This window comes from Saccopteryx bilineata, chromosome 5 (assembly GCF_036850765.1).
Source record: "Saccopteryx bilineata isolate mSacBil1 chromosome 5, mSacBil1_pri_phased_curated, whole genome shotgun sequence".
In the NCBI taxonomy this organism is placed as follows: Eukaryota; Metazoa; Chordata; class Mammalia; order Chiroptera; family Emballonuridae; genus Saccopteryx; species Saccopteryx bilineata.
The window spans coordinates 18,982,931-18,999,992 of NC_089494.1; the positions used below are offsets into that span (position 1 = coordinate 18,982,931).

At 54.6% G+C, this 17,062-nt stretch overlaps 1 protein-coding gene across 14 annotated transcripts in view; it reads left to right on the forward strand.

Annotated features, from left to right (window-relative positions):
- TNS1 (tensin 1) overlaps nt 1-15,078 on the forward strand; it is a 192,508-nt gene extending 177,430 nt beyond the window's left edge. For all 14 annotated transcript variants that reach the window (XM_066233391.1, XM_066233387.1, XM_066233386.1 and 11 more), the window contains 8 exons: nt 495-626; nt 1,027-1,119; nt 1,837-1,914; nt 4,103-4,174; nt 4,421-4,589; nt 5,420-5,488; nt 5,992-6,024; nt 10,393-15,078. In XM_066233391.1, the coding sequence (XP_066089488.1) occupies nt 495-626; nt 1,027-1,119; nt 1,837-1,914; nt 4,103-4,174; nt 4,421-4,589; nt 5,420-5,488; nt 5,992-6,024; nt 10,393-10,537 (791 nt within the window). In that variant the 3' untranslated portion in view covers nt 10,538-15,078. The remainder of the gene's footprint in view (nt 1-494; nt 627-1,026; nt 1,120-1,836; nt 1,915-4,102; nt 4,175-4,420; nt 4,590-5,419; nt 5,489-5,991; nt 6,025-10,392) is intronic.
- The last annotated feature ends 1,984 nt before the right edge of the window (nt 15,079-17,062 follow it).

Below are 17,062 nucleotides of genomic sequence, written 5' to 3' on the forward strand. Positions count from 1 at the left end.
TGTGCAGGAGAGTTCTGGACGTTTTTTAGAAAAAAGCAAGTTGGGATTGGGGGAGGGGGTGAAGATGAGGCCCACTTCAGGCCCCCAGGGAAAGTCCGTATGGAGAGAGGCCAGGCTGTTGGTGACTTCGGCCCCTGGGTCATATCCGAACTGCTGTCTGTTTTTGTAAATAATAATGTCACTGAACACAACCACATCTGTTCGTTTATGTACTCTCAGCGGCTCCTTTTGTGTTGCAAAGGCAGAGTTGAGGAGTTGCAATAGAGACTACGTGGCCTGCAAAGCCTGAAATACTGTATTTACCTCTGGCTCTTTGCAGAAAAAGTTTGCCAACTCTAGTGAAGAAGGCCCCTTAAGAGCTTTTGCATTCTCACTTTAATGAATCTCTTCTCACCCAAGAAAGAATGAGGTTCGCAAGGCCTGGTGAGCCTTATAGAAAGCCAGTGCCATCAGTTTCTCATTTCCTCCTCTCTCCTCATCCCCTCCCGATTCAGCCATCGCACTCCTGAAGGACCAGGAGCCAGGGGCCTTCATTATCCGTGACAGTCACTCCTTCCGAGGAGCCTATGGACTGGCCATGAAGGTGTCTTCTCCGCCTCCGACCATCATGCAACAGAATAAAAAAGGTAACCCTGTCTCTTTAAGCTGGGCCCCAGGACTAGGTGACTGGTGCGGTCTCTTCAGACCCTGAGGTGCCAGAAGGACCTGGGGCCGGGCAGGTTTCTAATTCTCATGCGAGCTGGCCGCTGGTCCCTGCTAAATCAGACCCTTCAGCAGACCGAATCTGGGGCGTGGCGGCGGTTGGGGGCAGACAACAGGGAAGCCAGATTACTAGGACTCTGGTTGCGTTTCCTCGGGGGCCAGGGATGGACTGGTAGTCCGTCTCTCCATTCCAGGCCTTGCTGCGTTGTCCACGGCCCTCCCTCCCATCCAAGCCCTGCGCTCTGGGGAAGCTACGGAGCCGTGTTGGGGGTTGGTGGGAGGAGGCCATGAGAAGTGACCGATCTTCATTTCTTTTCGTCTCAGGGGACATGACCCATGAGCTGGTGAGACATTTCCTGATAGAGACCGGCCCCAGAGGAGTCAAGCTCAAGGGGTGCCCCAATGAGCCAAACTTCGGTGAGATGCCCCCCTACTTCTGTCTCCACAGTCCGCCTGCAGAGTCTCAGGCCTGTCCCAGGTTGCCCTGCCTCGGGCTCTGCCAGGCCCCCTAGTCACAGGTGCAGCGGGGACACGGACAGTCCCCATTCTCTGTACAGCGGCCCCTTCACTCTGCAGATTTCTTTCCGTGTTGGTTTTACCGCACTGAGACTTGTTATCATTGTCATTTGCATAACAGCTTTAACAGCAGCTTCCTTTACTGACCACCTACTCTGTGAACGTCACTATCTAGGTCCCTTATATTGTCTTTTGACAATCCTGCATGGTGGGTACCACTGTCCCTTTTTTACATCTGAAAAGATGGAGATTCATAGAAGGCTCACCCAAGAACACAGAGCTAGTAAAGTGACTGGGCTGGGGTTTGATCCCACGATTCTCTTGGGTCTTCTGCTGCACTGTTCTGGGAGGGTACCCAGCAGCTGGAGAGAGATGTTGGGAGAAACTTTCTCCAAAGGAAAGCTGTTAGGTGACCTATGACCGCTAGGGTGAGCCTTTGCAATCTTCTCCCTTGGGTACTGCTAGCAAAGAGGCAGTGGATTTTCTGTTTTGCTGGTGGGATGAGGGAGGGCAAAAAGAAGCTGGCGTTTGTGGCTGGCAGGGTGGGGAGAGGGGTTTCCTCAGCGCCCCAGCCCACTTCCAGTGGAGCTGCCCCTGACGTCTGCCTCCGCCCTGCAGGCTCCCTCTCTGCCCTGGTCTACCAGCACTCCATCATCCCGCTGGCCCTGCCCTGCAAGCTGGTCATTCCAGACCGAGGTAGGAACCTGACACTCCCTCCTCTCCTGGCGCGCCCTGGAGTTGGCCTCCTTTGTGCCCCAGCCCTGCCGGTGCTCCAGAACTTGGGCCAGGGTTGGACAACATGGGTCCTTTTGCCAATCTGGGGAAACTTGAAACCATTTTCCTCTTTTTTTTTTTTTTTTATTAAAAAAAGAGAAGGAAAGATTTATTAAAAAGCTTAGGCCCTGGCCAGTTGGCTCAGCGGTAGAGCGTCGGCCTGGGTGTGGCAGTCTTGGGTTTGATTCCCAGTCAGGGCACACAGAAGAAGCACCCATCTGCTTCTTCCCCCTCCCCCTCTTCTTCCTCTCTGTCTCTCTCTTCCCCTCCCGCAGCCAAGGCTCCATGGGAGCAAAGTTGGCCCAGGCACTGAGGATGGCTCCATGGCCTCCACCTCAGGCGCTAGAATGGCTCCGGCCACAATAGAGCATCGCCCCCTGGTGGGCATGCTGGGTGGATCCTGGTCGGACGCATGTGGGAGTCTGTCAGACTGCCTCCCTGCTTCTAACTTCAGAAAAATAAAATAATAATTTTAAAAAAGCTTTACTCCAACAATGTGCATAATTAGTTTGCCAGATTGTTCTGGAAAATTCTCTGGAGGCTTAAAGAAATTCAGATTGATTTCTCAGAATAAACCTCATTCCAGAAGGGGCACTAGAAGTCAGAGACAATCACGGGGAGGACCACGTCCGGAGAATAAGATGGGCGTCAGTGGGTGTCAGTGGGCGTCAGTGGGCAGAGCCAAAGGGAGGGGAAAGACAGGCAGGTTTCGGTCATGGGGCATCCAGGATGGGAGATGGGTCTGAATGGGTCTGAACGGAGAGGAGGGAGCACCGTGGAGGGATTTCTGGAGGAGAGGTGGCTGGGCCTGACCTGGTGTGGGAAGGAAAGGGGACTGTCAGATGTCCCTGGAGTTTTCTAGTGTGTGTGGCTGCCAGGATGTTTCCTGACTGAGAGGACATGGAGCTGATAGGGAGGAGCGAGCCCTCTTTCGATCGTGGGAAGTTTGAATAGAACCCGAGAGCCTCAGGACAGAGGGCAAGAACCTGAATGAGACCAGGGCTGTGAAGGAGGCATCAGCTCTGCTGGAGAGCGTGCCCCTGCCTTCAGGGGATGGCAGATGGACCCCAAAACTCCTCCCAGCACAGCTTCCATTACAGCGCAGGCTTCCGTTCCACAGCCCCCAAGCACACAGGGCCCACACGAGGGGAATGCGCCTGGCCCTAAACTTGAGCTCTGGAAAGCGGGAGCTGAGGTGCCTTCGCCCACCCTCTCTGTGCAATCATAGGCTATTCTGACGTGCCCCTGGGACTTCCTCCTCTCTCCGGGAGCTCCTGGGGTTTTGCCCACACAGAAAACCTCCAATATTATTTGATTGTTTTTATGTATCCAATCCAATTCATTAAATTAGTAATGATAATTGACCACCATTATTAACTTAAAACTTCAAATACAACTTAAATAGCATTATTAACCAGACAGTTTAGACATTAATTAAGTTATGTTTCTACAGAATTTACCAAAGTAATTCAGCAATGATAAAGCTGATCTTGACATTGTATAAATGAGTAGTTTTCAAAGTATGACCCCCCCAGAGCAGCAGCGGCAGCAGAACTTGTTAAAAATGCAATTATGCTCAAGTCCCCCCAGTCAGGACCTGTGCGGTGGGGCCCAGCAATCTGTGATTTAACGAGCCTGCACACCGCAAGTCGGGAAAACGCTGGTGTCAACGACACTCAGTTCTTTTTAATAGTGAAATTATAATTGTGCTGCCTTAGTGGTTTAATGAATGAGGGCATTTACTGATCTGCACAGACATCAGTGCCGAAGAGCACCACCAGCGGCCACTTGAAGGTATGCTTTATGCCGGACACTGGGCTGACACTACAGGGAACATCTCAAAAACCCAGTGAGATGGTTCTGTCACATTTCCACTCTCTAGAGACTTGGTGCCTGCTGGGCTGAGGGTCTGAGCCGAGCTCCGTTGGACTGGACAGCTCTCAGCCACCGGGCAGTTACTGAACGTTCAGCCGGACACGCGGGTGCCGACTGCCAGGGCTCCTATGAGCAGGAGTATCCGTTGCACAAAGTATTTGCAAAGCCAGCCAGACATGGGCTTCTTTCCAGTCCTAGAGTTTTAATTACGAACCAAATTAAATTTTTGCCTCAGACCCCACAGATGAATCGAAAGATAGCTCGGGCCCTGCCAATTCAACCACCGACCTGCTGAAACAAGGGGCAGGTGAGTGGCCACCCCACCCCGGATCCCCACCCAGGCCTGTCCTCCTCTCTGTCCTGTCCTCTCCTGCAAGTGCAGGCTGGACGTCGCGCCCAGACCCAGATGGCTCTGGGTGGGCACGCCACATTTCTGGCCTGAAGTTGGCTGGAAATTTTCCTGCTACCTTCTCCCTGAAGGGGCGACGTTGGCATCATCCCCTTCCCCGACCCTGCCAACTGCAGCTCTCACAGCCTCCTGGGTTTCTTCCAGCCTGCAACGTGCTCTTCATCAACTCTGTGGACATGGAGTCACTCACTGGGCCGCAGGCCATCTCCAAAGCCACTTCTGAGACACTGGCTGCTGACCCCACGCCAACTGCCACCATCGTTCACTTCAAAGTTTCTGCCCAGGGAATCACACTGACTGACAACCAGAGAAAGTGAGACTCTCTGCCCACCTCTGCTCTGGGCTCTCCTTCTGTGACCCGTCTGTCCTCCTATTAACCCACCACCCACTTACCAACTGATTTATCCCTTGTAGTCACCTATCTCCCACCCATCAGCGATCTGCCCGGCCACCCATTCACCTGTCCATTCCCCATCCATTTGTCCTCCCTCCCTCCCTCCCTCCCTCCCTCCCTCCCTCCCTCCCTCCCTCCCTCCCATCCATCCTCCATCCATCCTGCATCTTCCATCCACCCACCCATCCATCCATTATCCACCCTCCATCTACCCAGCCACCCACCCATCAATCCATCCATCCTCTTGCTCACTCATCAGTTGATCCATCCTCTGCATCCATTCATCACCCATCTGTATTCTCCCCATTTATTCCTTCACCCGTCTGTGTCTTTATCTATCTACCCATCCACTGACTCATCTTTCCGTCTTTCTAAAAGTGTGCCTGCATTGGGTATACAGCTGCAAATGCAACTGATAAAAGTACCTGCTTTCTAGAGCAGAGCCCTTCCTCCCATGCTCCCTCTACCATGTCCCCTGCCCTTTCCTGCCTCCTCCAGCATCCCCCCATTTCTCAGTCCTCACTGCCTGTTTACTCCTTCTCTTCCTCCCTGTAGCCTTTGACAGGTGTTTCTATGACACGTCTGTTTCCCATGCATTGCTCATGTCCCGAGTGTGAGCAGCCCGGGCAGTCCTGATCGTAAGGGAGAGGCTGTCCTGACCTGTGGCAGCCACAGATGATGGGAAGGCAGCCTGACCTGTCGTGTCACTTCAATGCTCATTTTCTGTTTATCTGATGTCTGTGCCACAGGCTCTTCTTCAGACGACACTACCCTCTCAATACCGTCACCTTCTGTGACCTGGACCCACAGGAGAGAAAGTGAGTCTCTTGTAGACACCTTCCTATCCATCCAGCTCTAGAACACTGAGTCTGTGTGTGTGTATGTGTACGTGAGCATGCATGTGTGTGTGCAGTATGTGTGCATGCATGAGTATGTGTGCATGTGTGTGCATGCGGGCATGCATGAGTGTGTGTGTAAGTATGTGTCTGTGTGTATTTTGGGTTCAAAATGAAGATCTTCCTGTGTCTGTGGAAGTGAGTAATTGCGCTGGGCATCTTTTTGAATTTTTCCCATGATAAATATGGAGACCCTCCCAGGGGCTCCAGTGCCCGCCTTCACCCCCTTGCCATTTCCCTGCCCCCGAGTCTGCTTCTCCTCTCCACGCTGGGGAAGCCCCTTGTGAGGCAGGCCGCAGTCCCCTTGTCTGAGCGCTCCCGACCTGGAACGGGGCTGCTCTGCCGTCCCCCAGACGTCCGGGCGTGCCGGGGCTGGGCTCCGGGCGCAGGTGCAGTGGTTTATGCCGTGCCGTCTCTCTCCACAGGTGGACGAAGACGGAGAGTGGTGCCCCTGCTAAGTAAGTACGGCTTCTGCCTCCACCCAGCCGGCTGGCCTTTGTTCCCCCTGGGGAGGGTGGGGGAGCAGGGGCAGGTGACCATCCAGGACTGGAAGGGACGCTCAGGGCAGCAAGGGTCACTGAGCTCTGGAGAAAAGCTTGGCCAGGCAGCCGGGTCTTCTGCCTTCTTACCCCAGTCTTGCCTCCTCCTTCTCGCAGGACCAGACCAGCAGGGACCTGAGGGGTAGACAGGAAGCTGAGAGTTGTATCGAGGCAATGGCGGTGGAGCAGGGGCTGTTTAAATGGTCTTTTCTGCCCCATCCCTGCCTCCTTCATTCCTGTTCTTGCTCTTTTGGGGGACTTTTGCCAACACTATGGCTGGGCTAAACCTCATTAAGAGTAAGAGCCCAGCAGGTCTGAGTCCCGGGGTGGCCCTGGGACCTCTTGGTTGATGCTACCATCCATCCAGCATTTCCCAAGTGCCTTTAAGGAACTTAGTTCTGGGGGAACTCAGACTGACCAGCAGGCTGACTCTGACCCGAGGCGGCCCGACACCAGCACTGTGGATGGGACAAATGTGTAGACGGCACTAACATGCTGCCATGGTTTTCAAACTGTGTCCCAAGGAACCCCAGGACCTTTAGGATGCAACTGAGCTCTAAAGGGGGGAACCCTTTAAGATCTGCAGTTATGGCCCTGGCCGGTTGGCTCAGCGGTAGAGCATCGGCCTGGCGTGTGGGGGGCCCGGGTTCGATTCCCGGCCAGGGCACATAGGAGAAGCGCCCATTTGCTTCTCCACCCCCCCTCCTTCCTCTCTGTCTCTCTCTTCCCCTCCCGCAGCCAAGGCTCCATTGGAGCAAAGATGGCCCGGGCGCTGGGGATGGCTCCTTGGCCTCTGCCCCAGGCGCTAGAGTGGCTCTGGTCGCGGCAGAGCGACGCCCCGGAGGGGCAGAGCATCGCCCCCTGGTGGGCAGAGCGTCGCCCCTGGTGGGCGTGCCGGGTGAATCCCGGTCGGGCACATGCGGGAGTCTGTCTGACTGTCTCTCCCCGTTTCCAGCTTCAGAAAAATACAAAAAAAAAAAAAAAAAAGATCTGCAGTTACGCCTGACCAGGTGGTGGCGCAGTGGTTAGAGTGTCGGACTGGGATGCAGAGGACCCAGGTTCAAGACCCTGAGGTCGCCAGCTTGAGCGCGGGCTCATCTGGTTTGAGCAAAAGCCCACCAGCTTGAACCCAAGGTCGCTGGCTCCAGCAAGGGGTTACTCAGTCTGCTGAAGGCCCACGGTCAAGGCACATATGAGAAAGCAATCAATGAACAATTAAGGTGTTGCAATGCGCAATGAAAAGCTAATGATTGGTGCTTCTCATCTCTCTCCATTCCTGTCTGTCTGTCCCTGTCTATCCCTCTCTCTGACTCACTCTCTGTCTCTGTAAAAAATAAATAAATTTTTTTAAAAAATCTAAAAAAAAAAAAAAAAAGATCTGCAGTTACATGTCTGTATGAGCCAGGGTTTTCTCAACGTCACAAAGCCAGAACAAAGTATAGGGTTAACCGGGCTGCTGAGATGGACGCAGACGGCCACTGTGGTCTGCAGCTCCACCTGACCCCTTGTCAGGCTCTCCCAGACAGCCCCATTTTTCTCACTGAGCGACTTGATAGGGGTGCACGTTATGCTGTTGAACTGATACATTTATAGCCATGAATACGGCTGCCCCCTCTATATATTTGGACTTCGTATAAGATTGCTTTAGAAAAAGAAAATTTCCACTGTTAAAAATAATTAAAAGCGCTGCTGTCTGAGACATGCTAATAGGGTATAGTTTGCATCTGAGGGTGTCACAAAGGAGGGTGCATGGGCCAGATTCTAGGCAGGGAGTCATTCAGAAAGTTTGGGCAAAGAACCTATGTTTAAAAATGGGCACAATTTGAATAAGTAGAAATGGATGTCGGGGTGGGAGAGAGAGGATTTCAAGGGGAGAAGAAGGCACGGCCGCCAGAGGGCACGCTTTCTGAGGGCAGGGTTTGTCTGTGTGCTTGATGGGGGGGCTGATACATATTTGTCTAATGAAGAAGCGAGAGGATGAGGCAGGGAGGAGGAGAGTGAGGAGGAGTCACAGTGAGGCCACCTCGGGCAGGAAGGAATGGCGGTGACCAGCAGTCAGTCAGTGTGATGACCGCTGGGGTGTCCAGAGGGGTTGTGGGGGGTGGAGGGGATCTCAACTCGCCCCAGGTCGCACGAAGAGTTAGCAGCCCAGCTGAAAGGAGGGCCCAGGTGTCTAACCATCTCTAAGCTTGTCTCACGCTTGCCTCAGCCTTCTCCTCGGCTCACGGGGGTCAGCAGAGTCCTCGTGTCCCTGCCACCAGCCAGGAGGCCAGAGCTCTGTGTTGGAAGAAGCTCCTGCTCACTGACCCCCGGGCCCTGTGATGGGGAATGGCTCAGGGAGAGAAGTGGGCTGGTCCCAGGTCTCAAGTCATTCTTCTCATTCAGGAAGGGTTTTGTGCTGCGCTTCCGGCTGCCTTGGCCTTGCCGGGTGGGTGGGGCACCTGCCCAGCAGGGCCTGGCTGGGGGCCAGCTGGGGCAAGGCGCAGGAGGTGCCTGGGGCCCTGAATTTAAGGGGGCCCTAGCTCTCAGGTCCTTGTAGGAGCTCCTCCCTGTCCTTGGGGGCTGAGCTTTCTTGCCTGAATCCACTTCCCTAAGCTGAGAAAGGAATTGGCTATGGTGGGACTGGCCCTGGAAGCCATGGAGCTGAAATAAACAGGGGAGGGAGGCGGGTGGTGTTTTGGCTACGAGATTGGCAGACTCTCTCCATCTTGGCAGAACCTGGCAACTTGGGTTGGCACGCCATTATGTCCACAGCTCGGAGCCGCTCCCTCCCAGTGCCCTGAGCGCCCTCCACCGCACCAGGGAGCCCAGCGGGCCTGGAGAGGGGGTTTGGGGCTGGCCATGGCCCTGGGCTTTTGCACGGCTTGGGCAGACCATTGCCCCAGACCTCTGGCCCAATTGTTCCCAGGTCCCGAAGCAGCTGTAAGGAGCCCAGTGTGTGTACATGCATACGTGTGCACGGCTGCAAACTGGACCCAACTTTTCTTTTTCTTTCTTTCTTTCTTTCTTTCTTTCTTTCTTTCTTTCTTTCTTTCTTTCTTTCTTTCTTTCTCTCTCTCTCTCTCTCTCTTTCTTTCTTTTTCTTTCTTATTTATTTATTTATTTTTATTTTTTACAGAGACAGAGAGTGAGTCAGAGAGAGGGATAGATAGGGACAGACAGACAGGAACAGAGAGAGATAAGAAGCATCAATCATAGTTTTTCATTGCGCGTTGCAACACCTTAGTTGTTCATTGATTACTTTCTCATATGTGCCTTGACCGCGGGCCTTCAGCAGACCAAGTAACCCCTTGCTGGAGCCAGCGACCTTGGGTCCAAGCTGGTGGGCTTTTGCTCAAACCAGATGAGCCCACGCTTAAACTGGCGACCTCGGGGTCTCAAACCTGGGTCCTCTGCATCCCAGTCCGACGCTCTATCTACTGCGCCACCGCCTGGTCAGGCTGGACCCAACTTTTCTAAATTTAGCTGTTGTGGTCCAGTTAGAGGGAGAGGGGTTTCCATTGGAATCTCCAGCTGTCCTGCCTTCCCATCTCACTCTAATTAGTAACGTGTCGGCTGGGAGGGGACCAGAGCTCACATTCTGTTCTCCGCTCTCGTATTTTTAACTCTGTTTTGCGCAGAGAATGCCAGCTCACTCCAGGCTTGATGCAGGGAGTGGGGGTTGAGGGAACAGGTGTGGGGTCTCCTGCCTTCTACCATTCTCTGCAGCACAAGAGCAACTTGTGTGTGTGTGTGTGTGTGTGTGTGTGTGTGTGTGGTGTGTGGGGGGTGGTGACCCCTTGTCCTTTCATCTCCCTGATCTGGTATCTGAGGAGGTCCAGCCCTCTGACAGGCTGACAGCATTTTATTCAGTTGTTCATGTGTCGCGTGTAAGAACAGTTGGGCAGGGCTGGGGCTGAGACAGACTGAGAGCAGCTCAGCCAGGAATGTCCCATGTTATTTTTGGTCTCCTTTCTACCTCTTACTGTCCAGGCTTGTCATTTGCCTGCAGATCCTCCCCCTCCCCCAGCTTCCCCACCCCCCACCAAAAAGGGAATTTCTGTCTGCACTGAAACAAGTGGTATCGTCATCTCCAGTGTCACCTGCCTTTCTTGTCGGTGGAAGAGAGAGAAGGTTCTCTCATGTCCCCCGCCCCCTTCCAGCCCCCGTGCTTAGGCGATGTGGATAGGTGGGGGGCAGAGATAACCTCGCTCACCGGGGAGGCTGTCCGAGGCCTCGCCCGCCCCTCACACCCAGCACCCTCTGCCTCGCCCGCCCCTCACACCCAGCACCCTTCTGCCTCTGCAGGCTCTTCGGCTTCGTGGCCCGGAAGCCGGGCAGCACCACGGACAACGCCTGCCACCTCTTCGCAGAGCTCGACCCCAACCAGCCGGCCTCCGCCATTGTCAACTTCGTCTCCAAGGTCATGCTGAATGCCGGCCAGAAGAGATGAACTCACCCCATGCCCCGGGCCAGGGCAGTGGGGACAAGGCATGTGGGGAGGGGACCCATGCATCCTGACCACCTTTGAACCCAGAAGGAAGACTTTGGGCCAATTTTGGAGAAGGAGAGAAGAAAGTGCAACGTGGGGAGAGGGAAGTGAATTGCAGAGGGGAGGAGGAGAGCGGGAGAGAAAGAGAGAAAGGGCTGGAGGAGGATGACTTGGATTCCCTCGGGGGGATGGATACTGCCCAACCCCAGAGCCTCCAGAGCTGGCCGGCTCCACCCGACTCCCCCCGCCCTCCCGGAGGACGGAGCTCCTCAAAGAAGGCCAAACTGGCCACCAGGGGATCCATATTTTTTTGGGGCGGGGAATGGAAAAGTGTCTTCCTAGCCCAACTGCTTTGCAAAGAGAAATCAAGTCAAGAGAATCTTTTTCTGGCCACCTCTAGGGTACATTGCCAAACCAAAAAGAGCCAGCGTGGGGCATCAAGAGGCAGAACTTTTGCTTTTGAAAGTGTCTCAGCTCCGCGGCACCTGACACGGTGTCTCTGCTCTGCCTCTGATGTGTAGTCTGCGTGGGTAGACGTGTGGGGGTGTGTCTGTGTCTGCACCCACACCCTCTCGCTGATTTCTGTTCGCCTCTCAGCTAGAATCATAAATAGGTGTACTTGTCTGTGCCCCAAGTGTTTGCACACACATGCATACTGTCCAAAGAAGGATAGAGTTGGGGTGACACAACATCAGGGGACATCAGCCTTCTTCCCTAGCAGCACCCAGGAATACGGGTGACAGACTCTGTCTCGGTTCCTGCACCTGCGCTCTGGTGGCCCTGAGTGCTACCCGCCCCTCCTCCCTGACAGAGACCCCAGCAGGAGCCAGGCCGGCTGCTCTGCAGCATTGTTCCTGTTCTGCCTCCCCCGGGGGCGGGACCACTGGTTTGAGGAGGCGGAGACATACGGAAGCCCCTGTCCACCACAGAGGCTGCAGACCTCCAGGGATCTCCCCCCCGAGCTGTGTGGCCCAGCGGCGAGGTGGCCAGGTGCCTCCCACCAGCACTCAGTCCTCAGCCCGTTCTTGAGTTTCATGCCCACGCCAGCCTTAACTCAGACTTGCTTATCTGCATGCTGTCTTTTTGGGTGCTTGGGAGTGAGCCTTCCTGCTCTGCCCTGCCCTGTTCTGTCCTGAAGGGTCCCTGTGTTGGGCTCATCCTGGGGAACCCGCTCCCCAGAGCCCTGCTCAGCAAGGAACCAGGGGAGGTGCCCGTGGCTCTTCGTTCCCCCTGCAGGTGTTTGGGTCTGACTTGGGCTGCGTACCACAGCCTGTGTACAATACCAAAGCCCTGCAGGTCCCCCTCTGCCCTGGTTTCTTTCCCCAGCAGAGCCAACCTGCCCGTGAGCGGAGGGCGGAGGCCACACATTTAGGCCAGAGGACCTAGAGTCCGTGTGGGCACTCGGGAAACCCCCGGCCTCCACCCAAGGACTCTCCGCTGGAATGAAAAGTTCACCAGGACTCCATTCTTCAGGGGCTGCTTAAGCCTCTGGGGCCCCCTAGAGAAAGGCATTGTACTGATATATAAATATATATAATATATATGTGAGACATACTGACAGAATCTGTAAGCTAATAAAATATAAGAAAAGGTTAAAAAAAAAAGAATAGGTAAATTGACAAGAAGTATTTATTGTTTTCCCATATTGCTTTATTGCCTTTCTGGGCATAAACCAATTCCCATCCCTCTTCATCTGTGCAAGTGAAACCGGAAATGTAGAGGCCTTTATCCTTGGAGCAATCAGGGGTCTCCTGGCCTTGGCCTTGGCCTTGGCCTTCCCTAGACTTTTCCTAGGGCTCAGCAGGGAGGGGTGCACATGTTCCGTCCCCTTTGGCCCCTTATTTCCTGGCAAGCCTGGGCCTCGACCATCAGGTTCCTCGATGAGCCCACTCACTGTGGCTCGGGCGAGCGTGCGGACCAGCGAGAGGGCACACGGGCGAGTGTGTCAGGCATGGGTAACGTGTGTGTCTTTTGTATGTTTTCTCCTCCAAGAAGCTGTATCTGTGTGGACATACCGTTTCAGGGAGTTGGAAAGGACCGTGTCTAGAGAAGGTGGGAGCAGCCCTCTGCTTCCCGAAGATTGAAACCTTGTGCTTGGTGACTAAGGTCCCTCCAAAGTGCTCTTCCTTCTGAGGCATTCACTCCAGAGACCGGGATTTCCCTCTCCCGGTTCCCTACTCAGCCCACTCTCTTCCCGGCAGGGCAGGGAGGGGATTCCACCCCTTCCTTTGTAAATACCTTCACCTCCCCAGGACAGCCCAGGGGCCCTCACCCCCTGGCCTGGACGTCTCCTCCACACTGAGGCCGGCGGAGTGCTCGACCAGGCGGCAGACCCGGGCCCAGGGTCGGCCTTCGCACCGCTTCCCCCTGCCCACCACAGCCCACCCCCCAGGCATGGCCAGCCCACCTCACTCAGGACTGAGCTGAGTGTGACCCTGCGTGCAGAACCTAGGGGTGCTAGGAGGCGGGCCGCTCACCTCCGCCCTGCTCCCCACCCCCCACTGGTTTCCTAGAGTTTGGTCTTTTCAGAAGAGTGATGGGGAAGGGCACCCCAGTCTCCACAGCGCCCCCCCTTTGGGTCAGACACTGGTTGGGAAGACACTGTAGTCCTCCCGTCTCACAAGTTAGGCCCGTGCACGCATGCACACGCATGTGCACACACACACACACAGCACAGCACTGCAGTGTATTCTTGCCAAAGATGTCCTTTAAAAGAAAGCACTTTTAATAACTATTGTTATTATCGTGTAAATGTTTATCCTTTTCTCTCCCCCCTCCAACGTATTTGCTGTTGTTTATTGTTGAATCCGTCTGTCAGCCAGGAGAGTGCTGTCTGCTCTTGAAAACTGGCTGTTAAGTGGGGAAGGGGAAAGGGCTTGGGCGAGGCACGGTCAGCTTGTGCCTCCGAGACCGATGCAGCCCCAGGAAGGCTCGCCCGGCCCCGCCCGGCCCAGCCTGCTCCCCACCGTCCATCTGGGGCAGGCCCTCCAACACAGCAGGGGGACAGGCCCGGTGACGGCCAGGCCACGTAGGCTCTCCCAGGTGGGACAAGAGGGCGGGACTGGTCATGGAAACAATGGGGAGGTGACCCCAGAGAGGAACTAGGGAGGAAGTGAGCTGTTTGATCGACCTCCAAGGGTGACTGGAGTCGCCTACCCTGAGATCATGGTGCTCTGGCTCCTTTAGCTAGCCAGGTGTTTGAGGGACAGGCACATCATGTCCTGGGCTTGGGAAAGGCCTTTGACCCCAGTCCTCATGGAAACCTTTCCTGCACAGCTCCAACAGCTTGTGGCTGCCAGGGTTCCCTCTCTGCTGGGCTTTGAGGAGTCCCTGGTTGTGTCAGAAACCAGCAGGACAGGGGTGACAGGGCTTGGTGGCCGTGTGACCAACCACAAGAGGAGGGAGCTGGCTGGAGAGGCTCCCAGGAGGGAGACGAGTAGGATGTTCTGCCCTCCTCTGATGGGCATGAGCAGAGACTGGGCAGACCCCTCATGCTTGTGGGGGGTGTGGAGGAGTGTGCAGGCAGAACAGCGCCTGTGCCCCAGGTGCGTACCACACCGCCTCCTGGGGCTTGGCCCCGTCTTTGTTGTTTCCCTAGTTTCAGGATGGGGGCGGGATCACGTGGGTCAATGCCCTGCCCAAAGGCGACCTCCTGCCCCTGCAGTGCCCACACTCGGGGTCCTGGGAGAGGTCGGAGGCAGAGCCCTGGAGCCACTCTCCACCCAGCGCCCGGCCCCAGAGGCCCCCGGCCAGTGGTAACACAGGACGTGTGTGCGTGTGCGTGCAGGTGAGGGTGTATGTGTGGGTGTATTTTGCTCGTGCCCCTGGAGAACTTAGGGGTTGGGTCGGAGGAGGTGGCCAAGGAGAAGATGCCGGGTTCAGTATCACCCGGGGCAGAAGGAGTCAGGGGGCGAGGCCTGCAGGGTGCCGGCTGGTGGAATCTCGGCTCTGGCGATGGGGTGGCACTCCACTGTCCTTAGATGTCCAGCATGTTGGAGGACGTCTGTTCACTTCCCACGCTGGGCTCTTCCCGGCAGTGAGGTCATCGTAGAGGGATGCCCCAAGTTTGTTCTCTACTCAGTGTTAAACAGTTTGAGACTCTCCTGTGTCCATGTTTGGTTCGTGTGCACACGTGCACGTGTGTATCAGTGTGTGGATGCCTCTGGGTCTGCATGCTCTGTTTCCCCATCTCTGCCCTCTGACATGTCATCCAAAGCAAATGTTAGAAGTTCCTTACCATCTCCCCCTCAGGCCCTCTGCAGGAAAAACAGAATAACTCAGCCTCCTCCCACCCCGACTGTGTATTTATATAGATGGAAATATACTTTCTATTTTGTATCCTTGTGCCTAGACCCTCCGCCGCCTTGTATAAACCCCGATGTATGCTCCTTGTCCCGGAGATGAATGTATTGTACACTGAGGCTGCCCACTCCTGTACAGCTGCTTTGTTCCTTTGCGATCCATTGTACGGCTTTATAAATGATAAAGTGGAAGAAAAACCATGATGTTGTCTAGCTGTGTTGTTTGGAGAGTGGTCTGTCAGTTCTCTGATGGGCAAAACAAAAAAACAAAACAAAGAACAATACACCCTCAGCCTGCCCCACGCTCTGGCTCTGACCTCAGGGTTGCCCCTCTGGTCACTCATCCTGGCTCCTCCCTGTGCCTGCCTGCCATCCGGGTCTTGGTTCTGATCACTGTAACCTGTTCATCTGGACTCCTTCCGCTAGAAGAGAAATTCACCTCGAATTGGCTTAAGAAAGTAAAGAAAGAACGTATTGGCCAACGTAACCAAGACGTCCCGGCAGAGCTGAACCCAGGGGCTCCCAGGGTAGAATCGGGAGTCTGTCCCTGTCACTTGGCTCTGAGCTGGCTTAGTTAACAGGCAAGGTCCATCATGCTGGTGGCACCACCGGATGCTCCAGGCTTCATCCTGGCGGGTGGCAGCCCCGGCAGACGGAGTAGCCTTTTCTCCCGGTGTTTCCAACAAAACCCTGGGACAAGGGCTCATTGGCTCGGACAGAACCTGCTCGGCTCATGTGACTAACTCTGAACCAACCACTCTGTCTGGATCTGGGTCACATTCTGAACCATGAGGACTGAGAATGGGGCAGTGATTGGTCCCTGGAGGGTGGGGGGGAGATTTCTCAGAGGAAGGGAGAATAAAGGCTGCTGGGCAAAACCTCTGGGTGCCCACTGGCAGGCACGTGGGTATAGCTCACCCATACCCAGCCCAGTGGTCTTGGGGTGGTTCCTTATTGAGGCACGCCGAGCACAGGGCAGGGTGCCCTGGGAGATTGAAATTACTCACGTGACATAGCTCCAGTTCCCACCGAGCATACAGAGCAGCAGGGAGGGTGCCTCAGATGGCTGATGGGAGCACACGTGTGCTGAGACCCCAAGGCGGCCAGCACGGTGAGAACCGGGGGCAGCCTTCTCAAACTGTTCAGAGGACAGGAGTCCTTTACATTCAAACAAACATCGAGGACCCCGAAGAGCTCTCGTTCGTATGGGTTCTACCCTTCTGTATTTACCATGTTATAAATTAACACCGAGAACATTTAAAAAATGGTTACCAATTCACTTCCTTAGCAATAGTAAATCCAATGCACATTAACAGAAATAGAAATCTCATGAAAAACGCTATCTTCTAAAACAAAACAGAGTGGCTGAGAAGAGACACTTTTTTGCATTTATAAAAGCCTGTCTCAGGCCTGGCTGGATGGAGGCTGCTAGGCTCTTCTGTTGCTTCTGCGTTCAATTTATTGTGATGTCGCACAAGTACCTCTGGAGAGCACCGGACACATGTGACAAAAAGAAGGTGAAAAGGACAAATAAGAGCTTAGTGTTAAGAAAATAGTTATGGCACAGTGGATAGAGTGTCAGACTGGGATGCGGAGGACCCAGGTTCGAGACCCCGAGGTCGCCAGCTTGAGTGTGGGCTCATCTGGCTTGAGCAAAAAAAAAAAAAAAAAAAAAGCTCACCAGCTTGAGCCCAAGGTCACTGGCTCCAGCAAAGGGTTACTCGGTCTGCTGAAGGCCTGCAGTCAAGGCACATATGAGAAAGCAATCAATGAACAACTAAGGTGTTGTAACGAAAAACTGATGATTGATGCTTCTCATCTCTCTCCGTTCCTTTGTGTCTGTCGCTATCTGTCCCTCTCTCTGACTCTCTCTCTGTCCCTGTAAAAAAAGAAAATAAAATAGTTCTGACCTCATGCAACCCCTGAAAGGGTCTCTGGGACCCCCGGGTCCCCAGACTGTACTCTGAGAACCACTGTAAGGGACACAATGACAAGGACGCACAGCCCTGCCTGCGATGGAAGAGGACACTGTGCGGACCTACTATGTGCTAGGCCTTGTCACAGCTCATCTTCCTAGTAAACCCATGAAGTAGGTGGCATTAGACCCAAGTGACAAGTAAGGAAACTGAGGCTGTGAGAGGTCGCATCGCTTCTCAAGGGCAGAGCTGGTGCTTGTCACTGTGGT